The sequence below is a fragment of the Xenopus laevis genome, chromosome 9_10S, assembly GCF_017654675.1.
Source record: "Xenopus laevis strain J_2021 chromosome 9_10S, Xenopus_laevis_v10.1, whole genome shotgun sequence".
NCBI classification, from domain to species: domain Eukaryota; kingdom Metazoa; phylum Chordata; class Amphibia; order Anura; family Pipidae; genus Xenopus; species Xenopus laevis.
In genome coordinates this window covers 52794008-52806311 of record NC_054388.1, presented here as the reverse complement: position 1 = coordinate 52806311, position 12304 = coordinate 52794008, and the positions used below count along the sequence as shown (strand labels likewise).

Here is a 12304-nt window from a genome sequence, read left to right as displayed (position 1 = left end):
CAGCTTGTTTATATGAACTATAGTAGTGTTTCTGAAGCAAACAGATCAGTTTTACCAGTGCAGGGCAACACTACATGATATTTTAATTACTTTAAAAAACTTTCATTTTTTGGTGTTACTGTTCCTTTAATACATTACATCTAGCAAAACAGCCATTCTCTTTCCAGAAGGGAAAAAGGCAGTGCCACATTAACCCAACACACTAACCATAAAAGGGGCCACTGTCCTTCTGAAAGGGGGTCGGCTATCAGAGAGTCTCAGCTATAGTTATTAAGCACTAGTAGATTAGAGAATAACAATTAGGGATGTACCCAATACAGGATTCAGTTCCGAATTGGTCAGCATTATGCTTTATTCATTAGGATTCAGATTGGCAGAATCCAATTGCCTGGCCTAAAATTAAGTGACTTTTTGCCACACAAATAAGAAAATTGCATTTTCCCCCCACATGCAGTCCTTCTTATAGATGTGTATATACAAATTAGGGTTCAGAGTTGGCCAAATCCTTCATGAGAGATACAGGATATGGGCGAATTCCAAAATAGTGGATTGGTGCATCCTAAACACAATCGGAATGGCTGCCTCGATTAGACTGGTCTCACCTGTTTCTCTATGAAGGCGTTCACCCTCTGGAGCATCCCCTCACATGTGAACTCATAGGGCAGATAAGGCTCATTCTGCAAAAAGAAAACACCTCATAAGCTACCTCATCTGTAGGGGCTCAAGTGGGCTGTCTAAGAGGAACAGCATGAGCCATTTGGTTGCACATGAGGACATAAAATTTGTTGAATAAAGTATCAGAGTAACAAATATTTAACAAAAAAAACAATTTATTAAATCACACACAACTTCCTGGAATTGAATATTAAACATACAAATACATGTATATTTAATATTTTAGATATAAAGCAGATGACAAGGCAATATTCTTAATTATCCCACTCATATTCAGCCAATGCCATTATCCACCAAACTACATCTCAATTCAGAACCTGTTGCACTGACTACACCATAGTCAGTAACAACAACTTTATTGGTCGTATCTATCTATAAAGCTTCATAATTGTGCAAAAGCTGACCCAATACATACTTTGCCGTGCTAGCTGTGTGATCATTCAATTGCTGTTGATGTATAGCAGGCATAGAATGGCAAGACAAGATGGTGATAGTAGGACAAGATGGAGGCATTATGGCAATATGGAGACAGTAGGACAAGGTGAAGACTATAGGGAAGATGGAGGCAGAAGGGCAAAATAGAGGCAGAAGGGCAAGAAGGAGGGAGAAGGGCAAGATGGAGGCAGAAGGGCAAGATGGAGGCAGTAAGACAAAGAAGAATAAGGAAGGACAAGGGCAAGGTGAAATGTGTGAAAGTAATAGGGATGCACCAAATCCACTATTTGGGATTCGGCTGAATCCTTTGTGAAATATTCCGCCAAATACCGAACTGATTCCTAATTTGCATATGGAAATTATGGATGGGAAAGGAAAAAAATGGGAATTTTTTTTCCTTGTTTTGTGACCAAATGTCATGTGATTTCCCTTCCCATCCTTAATTTGCATATGCAAATAAGAATTCGGTTCAGCCAAACACAAGGATTCGGCCAATTCCGAATCCTGCTGAAAAAGACCAAATCCTGGCCGAATCCCGAACCGAATCCTGGATTTGGTGCATCCCTAGAAAGTAACCCTTTAACTCAGTGTTGTCCAAACTTGCAACTCATCACAATCAAGACAACCCTAGATACAGGCAGGAAAAGATGATGGATCCCAATTTACAGTGAGCACCTGGAACCCTAACCCCAAATACCAGTTAATTAAAGGGTGCCAACCTTCTGATTCAGGATCTCTTTCACTGCCTTTTCTACTTCATCCCGATTGTTAATATCCACAGTCCAGACATGTGGTTTCCCTATGTACACTTCTGCATATGGATGCTGGGATGTCAGCTGCAGAAAAGAGAACAACATATTAATAACACGCAAGTGAGACCCACCAGCATGAGAAAACAAAAAATAACCTGCAGGAAAATAAGAGCAACATGTAAACACAGGACATGACACCAGGGATCCTGTGTCCGGGGGTAATTAATTTAATTAGATTACTGGCTAACTAAAGATAAATATAGAGAAAACGTCTTTCCAAATGTTCTACATGAAGAACAGAGCTCAGCCATGGATGCCTTCCAGGATCACATTGTTATAAACAATGGTTCATTATGGGATGAGTTTTGTTTATCACATGGTGTACTTCCAGCAGGTGGCAGTAATGACTTGGAGCTCACAGGATACTTTAAAGATGAGATCAGTGCAGTTTCTGCATTACCCCAATGAGCAGTGCAATAAAAGCAATTACTCCACGGATCTCCAGCAATTTCTGCACTACAGCTCCTTATGTGTCGGGCCAGGAGCTCTTTCATGGTGCTCTATGTGTATCAACAAATATTTTAATAAAAAATTGTTTTCATTCAGCCTCAGAGAGTATACTAAACATGTTTATTTCATATGGCTTTATGATATGTGGGGTATCTGACCACATCCAAAGTAATGTGGGTTCTAGGTGTCAGCTGTGATGGATAGCATTCTCTGTTCTGCAGAACTGACATTTAATCTTGTATGTATTTAAGACACACAAGAGCCATTAATATGCCACAAATCTGTCCTTAAAGGGATACGGTCATAATTTTACATTGTTTGCACTGCAACTAATTCACTCTACAATATACAAATGTATTCCTGAACCAAGAAATATTTTTTTAACTTGTAATATTGGTGTGTAGGCAGCCATATTAGGTCATTTTGCCTGGTCATGTGCTTTCAGGAAGAGCCAGCACTTTATGATGGAACTGTTTTCAGACAGGCTGTGTTTCTCCTACTCAATGTAACTGGAGGAGTTGCAGTGGGACATGGATTTTTACTATTAATTGCTGTTCTTACATCTACCAGGGAGCTGTTATATGGTTACCTTCCCATTGTTCTATTGTTAGCCTTTTGGGGGGAAAGGGAGGGGGATGATATCACAACTTGCAGTGTAGCAGTAAAGAGTGACTGAAGTTTATCAGAGCAGTCAGAATCCCTTTAAATAAGGCGCTTGGTGACAACACGAATTGTGAATGGTACTTAGTGATGTCATTTTGATCATATGCTGCACAAAAACTAGAATATTGGCTGAACAGGCTGGAGATATATGTAACTGGGGGCAACAAACAAAAAAGCACAAAACTTTAAAAATACAGGAATGTAAAAAAAAAAATCTATGGCAGGAAATAAAGATTATAAAATATAACGGTTTAAAAGGAAAGGTATAGTTATGTGTTGACAAGCAGACGACAGACAGGAACCCTTCAGAATTGGTTGTAACTCACCTCTCTTAGGGTTGGTTTCCCTTTGAAGAAATCTGTATTCCTGCTGCTTTTTGGTGGATTGAATTTGGGGTTGAGAAAAGCACAGCCATTGGCAATTGCTTCCAGAGGAGCCGGCCCTTCGTACGGGAAACCCAGACCTACAAACAACTGCAAAACAAAAGAGGACATGGCAGACCACTTTTTAGGACTACTGGGGCACAGTTGTCACCATGCTTGGATAGGCACTTGTGTGTCAGTATAGCATCCCTTAAAGGAACAGTAATACCAAAAAATTAAAGTGTAGTATATAATGCAGTGTATAATGTAATGTTGACCTGTACTGGTGTATTTGCTTCAGAAACTCTACAACTGTTTATATAAACAAGCTGCAGTGTAGCCATGGTGGCCGCCATTCAAAGCTGAAAAAGGAGATAATGCACAGGATACACAGCAGATAACAGATGAGCTCTAAAGTATACAATGGGATTTTTCAGAACTTATCTGTAATCTACTGCTCATCCTGTGCTTGAATGGCTGTCCCCATGCCTACATAGCAGCTTGTTTATATAAACTATAATTGTATTTTTTGAAGCGAACACACACCAGCTGTACCAGCGCAGGGCAAATACATTATAGTCATTCCTTTTAAATGTAGATTGATGGGTACATTTATTATACTGCTGGCCTGAACCCTTTAGAAGTTCAGTAAAGTTTACACCTGATTGAAAGAGCAATCTACGGGGCTATTGAGGAGTTCTATTGATCTAGAAGGGGTGTGTAGTGATGGGCGAATCTGTCCCGTTTCACTTTGCCAGAAAATCTGCGAAACAGCGTAAAATAGGCGGCAAATTAATTTTGACGCACAACAATGTTTACACGAGTGACAATTTTTACACGCGCAACTTTTTTTTCCAAATGCATTAAAGTCAATGGGCGTCAAAACTTTTTGTCAAAGCAAATTTATGCAGCAGTTTCGCAAAACATTTTGCAGGTAGCGAAATGCAGAAATTTGCTGCAAATCCATGCCTGGCAAATAAATTCGCCCATCACTAGGGGTGTGTTACAGTTATGCTACATAGGTAGGATAAACACAGTGCTGGCATTGAGCATTTCAGGTTTAGTTTGCAAAGTGGATTGATCACGGCAGATGCAGACCCAACGAAAGCCCCTTCGTCCACAGAGCAACAGCAGGAATGATTCAAATCCAGGCAGGGTTGAAAGCTTTCAATACCAGCAAAGCCTCCACCTCCCTTCCTTCAGGTCAAATTTCATCAAGGGTGCCCCGCATAGGTAGGGCAGCTGGAGATTTCGCCTCACTCTGCACATAACATTTTCTTTAAAGGGCGTTTTAATGAGCACGTTGGCCTTCAAATGTTCCTTTGTGTTTGCCAAGTGGCACAAGATGCAACACCTCCAGCCTTTTAGCAAAGTGGAAACAAAGAGGAAAGTTTGACAGCTTCCTTACTGAAAGGCTCGGGGGAGCAGCAAACAGAATTAGCACTTTGATAAATCAGCGATTTCAGGAGGCTGCTGTACAATGGCCTTTCATGTGTGCAGAGAGGGGAGCTGACGGTGTGACTGTAGATCCACTGAAGTGCTAGCAAGCCGGCACACTCTGCACACTAACAATGCCATTCTCCTTGCGCTCTCTCTGGATAAACTGGCTGTCCAACTCATTTGATTTAATGGGGCTGTCTGTACCATTAAAATCTGTAGGTGTCAGCACAATTTAATGGGAGAGAAAGTGCCACACTTGTCAAAGAGTGTTATAGAGAAACATGTCAGATCTTCCCCCTTCCCTGTGAGCCTTTAGCAAACTGTCAGACCTGAAGTCGCATCCAGCAGTGCGCTACCTTGCGTGTCAATGGGAAACACAACAGATGAGAAGTGATGTTAAAACTTACACACGTCTAGTTTGCAAAATAAAGCCAAGGTGACTGATCCATGGCAACAGATCACTCACTGGAACATTGGTTTTACAGTGAACACAAAAACGTGTGTCAGTTTGTCTATCCAGGACGTAGTGCTTATATGAACCAGTGGAAAATGGCATGTGTGAACTAAGCCATCGACCACCATGATTTGCCTCCTGGCCTGATAAGAGGCGAGCCAGAAAAAGCTTTTTGGCAGTAATCTCTCCTTACTGTACAGGGTGATAAATAATGGACACAATTATTCTGAGAATTACCAGGGATTTAAGGAACCGTGATAAAACATGCCACATCTATTATGTATACACATTAACTGGTTCATAAATGATTTCTCAGGGGAAGTTTAAAAAGGATTTAAAAAACAGAAACTTGTTTAATAAGTGACTGGGAAGGAAAAAGAGGATAGAAAGACCATTTCCAATCGACTCCATTTTTATCCAAATAATCCAAATTTTTAAAAATTATTTCCTTTTTCTTTGTAATAATAAAACAATACCTTATACTTGATCCAAACTAAGATATAATTAATCCTTATTGGTTACAAAACCAACCTTTTGGTTTTTAAGGTTTAAAGGATTTTCTTGTAGCCTTAACGTATGAAGCCAAATAAAAGATACATCCGTTTTTCAGAAAACCACATGTCCCGAGCATTCTGTATAACAGGTCCCATACCTGCACCTTAATGGAATAAATAATGGCAATTTGACCAAAAATCTGAAAATTGTCCAGATATTGATCAGGCAGATTTAAAAATCTTGTCATTGCTTCGGCTTGTTGAAGTGGTCCTTGCCCCAGTAGCCTGCGTTTACTGTCGCTGCAATCTGATATTTGGGAAAGATCTGCTCGTATGACAAACTTGCCAAATGAGTTTTACATTTATGGCCAGGTTTCTATAGGTATGGGACCTGTTATCCAGAATGCTCTGGACCTTTCAGATGACAGATCTTTTAAATAAATCAAATAGGTTGTTCTGCCTCCAATAAGAAATACTTATGTCTTATTTTGGATCATGTACAAGGTACTGTTTTATTATTACAGAGAAAAGGGTAATCCTTTTTAAATATTCAGATTATTTGGATAAAATGTAGTCTATGGGAAACTGCCTTTTCGTAATTTGGTCTTTTATGGATAACAGGTTTCTGGATAACGGAGCCCATACCTGTACATGAATAGCAGACACAATTTAGTTTCTCTACCTAGCACTGCAAGGAGGTATATAATCCAAAGAATGGTATACTTGATGTTCTGCCAAGAACAATAAACAAAAAAACTGAAAGGCAGCTAAAGACTATAGGGAGTATGGGAAAGGGGATACAGTACGTGTGATACATAAAACAGAAATAAAATAGATTTATTTCTGTACTTGGCACTGCATGGAGTTATATGGTACAACAGATTGCTAGGCCACTGGCCATAAGGACCAAAGGGAAGCAGGGAGCAGATCTTGAATCCATTAAACGCCCAGAATAACAATAACTTTGTTTCTCTGCTTGGCACTGTAGGAAGTTGTTTATTGGCTGTTATGGCAAGCAGGGAACATGACCGCCCCAAAAGCATGTACAGTATATCAACTAGGGATGCACCAAATCCACTATTTGGGATCAGGCGAATCTCCGAATCCTTGGTGAAAGATTGGCCAAATACCAAACCGAATCTGAATCCTAGGAAAGGAAAAAGTGGAACAAATTCTTCTTTTGTGACGAAAAGTCACGTGATTTCCCTACCAGCCCCTAATTTACATATGCAAATTAAGATGTGGTTCGGCCAGGCACAAGGATTTGGCCAAATCTGAATCCTGCTGAAAAAGGCCGAAACCACATGTCCCGAGCATTCTGTATAACAGGTCCCATACCTGCACCTTAATGGAATAAATAATGGCAATTTGACCAAAAATCTGAAAATTGTCCAGATATTGATCAGGCAGATTTAAAAATCTTGTCATTGCTTCGGCTTGTTGAAGTGGTCCTTGCCCCAGTAGCCTGCGTTTACTGTCGCTGCAATCTGATATTTGGGAAAGATCTGCTCGTATGACAAACTTGCCAAATGAGTTTTACATTTATGGCCAGGTTTCTATAGGTATGGGACCTGTTATCCAGAATGCTCTGGACCTTTCAGATGACAGATCTTTTAAATAAATCAAATAGGTTGTTCTGCCTCCAATAAGAAATACTTATGTCTTATTTTGGATCATGTACAAGGTACTGTTTTATTATTACAGAGAAAAGGGTAATCCTTTTTAAATATTCAGATTATTTGGATAAAATGTAGTCTATGGGAAACTGCCTTTTCGTAATTTGGTCTTTTATGGATAACAGGTTTCTGGATAACGGAGCCCATACCTGTACATGAATAGCAGACACAATTTAGTTTCTCTACCTAGCACTGCAAGGAGGTATATAATCCAAAGAATGGTATACTTGATGTTCTGCCAAGAACAATAAACAAAAAAACTGAAAGGCAGCTAAAGACTATAGGGAGTATGGGAAAGGGGATACAGTACGTGTGATACATAAAACAGAAATAAAATAGATTTATTTCTGTACTTGGCACTGCATGGAGTTATATGGTACAACAGATTGCTAGGCCACTGGCCATAAGGACCAAAGGGAAGCAGGGAGCAGATCTTGAATCCATTAAACGCCCAGAATAACAATAACTTTGTTTCTCTGCTTGGCACTGTAGGAAGTTGTTTATTGGCTGTTATGGCAAGCAGGGAACATGACCGCCCCAAAAGCATGTACAGTATATCAACTAGGGATGCACCAAATCCACTATTTGGGATCAGGCGAATCTCCGAATCCTTGGTGAAAGATTGGCCAAATACCAAACCGAATCTGAATCCTAGGAAAGGAAAAAGTGGAACAAATTCTTCTTTTGTGACGAAAAGTCACGTGATTTCCCTACCAGCCCCTAATTTACATATGCAAATTAAGATGTGGTTCGGCCAGGCACAAGGATTTGGCCAAATCTGAATCCTGCTGAAAAAGGCCGAATCCTGGATTCGGTGCATCCCTAATATCAATATAGTAGTGCAACCTCTTTAAAAAAAAAAAACAAGTCAGGAAATCACAGTAACTCACTTTTGTTTCACGGAGGAGAAACTGCAAGTCCCGCCCGCTAAGGATACCGTGGTTCTGGACATAATTGGGCAAATAAATGGTTCCTTTCTCATGCACAGTCCCATGGACCTCCATGTAAGTGTGGATGATATCCAGGTAGGTATTCTTGTCCTGAAACGACATAAATGTTTGTGTTACTATAAGTTGTAACTGCCGTCCCAATTGTTCTTCATTATTTCCTTATCACATGTTGGTTCTGAAGTTTACTTTAGTGGTGGGTTAATTAATTTTAAAATGGAACCAGAATTTACTTAGGGGGTTAAGGGAAATTTTGGAACAGAATCAGGAAATCCTTAGTCATGGATCCTCTTGCCAGCGCCAAGGTACACAATTTTAAAAGGGAACACATTAGAAAATGTTCTGGTTCTGCTTTGGCATTATGTCAAATACTTAAGCACACTTTCCATTACATTCTGCATTTATTAACTACCTTCTGGCTCTGTCCTGGCAATTAAAGGCCAAGTAAAGTTTGAAGACAACAGAGACTCATTTCTCTGGCTCTCTAACAAGAACAATAACACCAAAAAATTAAAGGGTTAAGGAATGACAATATAATGTAGTGTTTCCCTGCACTGGTCAAACTGGTGTGTTTGCTTCAGAAACTCTACTATAGTTTATATAAACTAGCTGCTGTGTAGCCATGGGGGCAGCCATTCAAGCACAGGATACACAGTAGATAAGGGATACGTTCTGAAGAATCCCATTGTATAATACAGAGCTTATCTATTCTCTGCTGTTTATCCAGTGCCTTTTTCAGCTTTGAATGGCTGTCCCCAAGGCTACACAGAACAGCTATTATTGTAGAGTTTCTGAAGCAAACACATCAATTTTAGCAATGCAGCACAACAGGAAATGATATTTTCATGACTTTCATTTTTTGGTGTTACGGTTCCTTTAAGGTATACTGACCATAAAACCATAGCGGTGCTACATTCATGTAGTGCAGAGACCTGCAGCAATTCAGCTATGTGCATGGCAATGAGAAAAGTGCAAAAACGGAGGATTGTTCCTGTTTTTGGCACTCTGCACCCTGCCTTGCACATAGTAAAAACAAGTGTTTATAAATGGAGAGCATTGTTTATAAGCATAATCTTGTTGGAAACCCAGCTGGCCTTCTGTCTACCTGGGGATGCTGGGAATTGTAGTTTGACACTTAAAGGGCTTTAAGTTCAGCCATGATAACCAACACCATCATGAAAGTGACTCATAAAAGTCCCTAAGCATACAACATGTTATGATATTGAATAAATGTATCTCTGGAATGAAAGGTGTATCATTGTCAGGCAGCTTGGGATAGTACATGAGTCAGATAGCAGGGTCACCTTCACACTAAGCAAAGCGCTGCAATTTAACAAAGAACATATGCACTCTCCGCAGGGCAGAGGAAGAGGAAAGAAATTAATTTGCTCAGACTCTATCAAGCTGGTAGCTCAGTTGGTAAACCATATGGGCAGCATCTTAAGGGCTCTGCTTTGTTACATCTTTCTGCCCTGCAAACCCAAACGCAAAACGAGGACAGCCAAGCGATTAACAGAAGGATTTGCTGGGTAAGAGAAAAACAAAGAGGAAATGCATTTATTTGTTCATATATTTGTGTGCTTAAAGGGACAGTCATTTTCTCATTTAATCACAGCTTATAGCTATTCAGGTTTAAATGCTACAAAACAGCTTTTACTTTTCGATTTTATACACATACCCTGCCTATATCGATATTTGTGCATTAAAGTAATTATTCAGTGTAAAAATAAAAACTGGGTAAATAGATAGGCTGTGCAAAAGAAAACATGTTTCTAATATAGTTAGTTATATATAGTAATGTTTAAAGGTTGGAGTGACTGGATGTCTAACAGAACAGAAAACTACTTCCTGCTTTGCAGCTCTCTTGGTTTCCACTGATTGGTTACCAGGCAGCAACCAATCAACGACTTGAGGTGGGGCACATGGGTCATAACTGTTTGCTTTTTAATCTGATCTGCATGCCAAGGATCAATTGCAAACTACTAAACATTTATGTCCCATGTGACCCCGGCCCAAAGTCTCCCCAGGCAATTAGAAAATCTGAAGCAATTCGTACAATTTCCGCCGGTGATTCGTTTTCTTGCCGGCGGGAAGGTATTTCGGGGAGATTAGTCGCCCGCATAGAGAACATTTTTTGCTGGCTGATTAATCTCCCCGTCTGCCACCACCCCTAGAGAGCTGAAAAGCAGGAAGTAGTGTTCTGTTCTATTAGACATCCAGTCACTCCAGTCTTTATACATTACATTTTTGGCTAACTAACTATATTAGAAACATTTTCTATTTTGCACAGCCTTCAGTCATATAAAAAAGTTTGGGAACCCCTCTCAGCCTACATAATAATTTACTCCACTTTCAACCAAAAAGATAACATTGGTATGTCTTTCATTTCCCAGGAAGATCTGAGTACTGGGGTGTTTTCTGAACAAAAAGTTTTAGTGAAGCAGTATTAAGTTGTATGAAATTAAATTAAATGTGAAAATCTGTCTGTGCAAAAATTTGGGTACCCTTGAAATTTTGCTAATTTGAATGCATGTAACTGCTCAATACTGATTAGGCAACACCAAATTGGTTGGATGAGCTTGTTAAGCCTTGAACTTCATAGGCAGGTGTGTCCAATCATGAGAAAGGGTATTTAAGGTGACCAATTGCAAATTGTGCTTGTTTAACTCTCCTCTGAAGAGTTTCAACTGTAAGGAATGGAATCAGGAAATGGAAGGCCACAGGCTCAGTTGCTGTAAAACCCAGGTCTGGCAGACCAAGAAAAATACAGGAGCGGCATATGCGGAGGATTATAAGAATGGTTACAGACAACCCAAAGATCACCTCCAAAGACCTGCAAAAACATCTTGCTGCAGATGGTGTTTCTGTACATCGTTCTACAATTCAGCACAATTTGCACAAAGAACATCTGTATGGCAAGATGATGAGAAAGAAGCCCTTTCTGCACTCATGCCACAAACAGAGTCACTTGTTGTATGCAAAAGCTCATTTAGACAAGTCACAGTCATTTTGGAACAAAGTGCTTTGGACTAATGAGACAAAAATGTAGTTATTTGGTCATATAAAAAGCATTTGCATGGTGGAAGAAGAACACCACATTCCAAGAAAAACACTTGCTACCTACTGTCACATTTGGTGGAGGTTCCATCATGCTGTGGGGCTGTGTGACTAGTTCAGGGACTGGGGCCCTTGTTAAAGTCGAGGGTCGGATGAATTCAACCCAATATCAACAAATTCTTCAGGATAATGTTCAAGCATCAGTCACAAAGTTGAATATCGCAAGGGTTGGATATTCCAACAAAACAATGACCCCAAACACACTTGGAAATCTACAAAGGCATTTATGCAGAGGGAGAAGTACAATATTCTGGAATGGCCGTCACAGTCCCCCAACTTGAATATCATCGAAAATCTATGGGATGATTTTAAGCAGGCTGTCCATGCTCGGCAGCCATCAAATTTAACTGAACTGGAGAGATTTTTTAAGGACGAATGGTCGAAAATACCGCCATCCAGACACTCATCAAAGGCTAAAGGAGGTGTGTAGAGGCTATTACATTTGCAAAAGGAGGCTTAACTAAGTATTGATATAATATCTCTGTTGGGTGCCCAAATGTATGCACCTATCTAATGTTATGATGCATATTGCATATTTTATGTTAATCCAATAAAATTTATGTCACTGCTGAAATACTGCCGTTTCAGTCCAGTCCAGGGACTATCCCTATATTGATGCTTAAAGGGTGATGGCAAACAGAGATATTTATTGCCCACGGTTAAATCTTTGCTACAGCAGGCTACAAATCTACTGAAAATGACCTTCCATAGAAGATCATATAGATCTCTGAAAGTAAAAATGATAACTCACTGCGGGCTGGTTAAACTGTGTGAAAATG

At 39.8% G+C, this 12304-nt stretch overlaps 1 protein-coding gene across 2 annotated transcripts in view; it reads right to left on the bottom strand.

The window, feature by feature from the left end:
* The window catches only part of LOC108702251 (alpha-1,6-mannosylglycoprotein 6-beta-N-acetylglucosaminyltransferase A), a 94614-nt gene that overhangs the window by 8774 nt on the left and 73536 nt on the right, over positions 1–12304 (bottom strand). For both annotated transcript variants that reach the window (XM_041578166.1, XM_041578167.1), the window contains exons 12-15: positions 8352–8501; positions 3362–3508; positions 1830–1946; positions 603–677 (exon numbers count right to left, since the gene is read on the bottom strand). In XM_041578166.1, coding sequence (XP_041434100.1) covers positions 603–677; positions 1830–1946; positions 3362–3508; positions 8352–8501 — 489 coding nt within the window. The remainder of the gene's footprint in view (positions 1–602; positions 678–1829; positions 1947–3361; positions 3509–8351; positions 8502–12304) is intronic.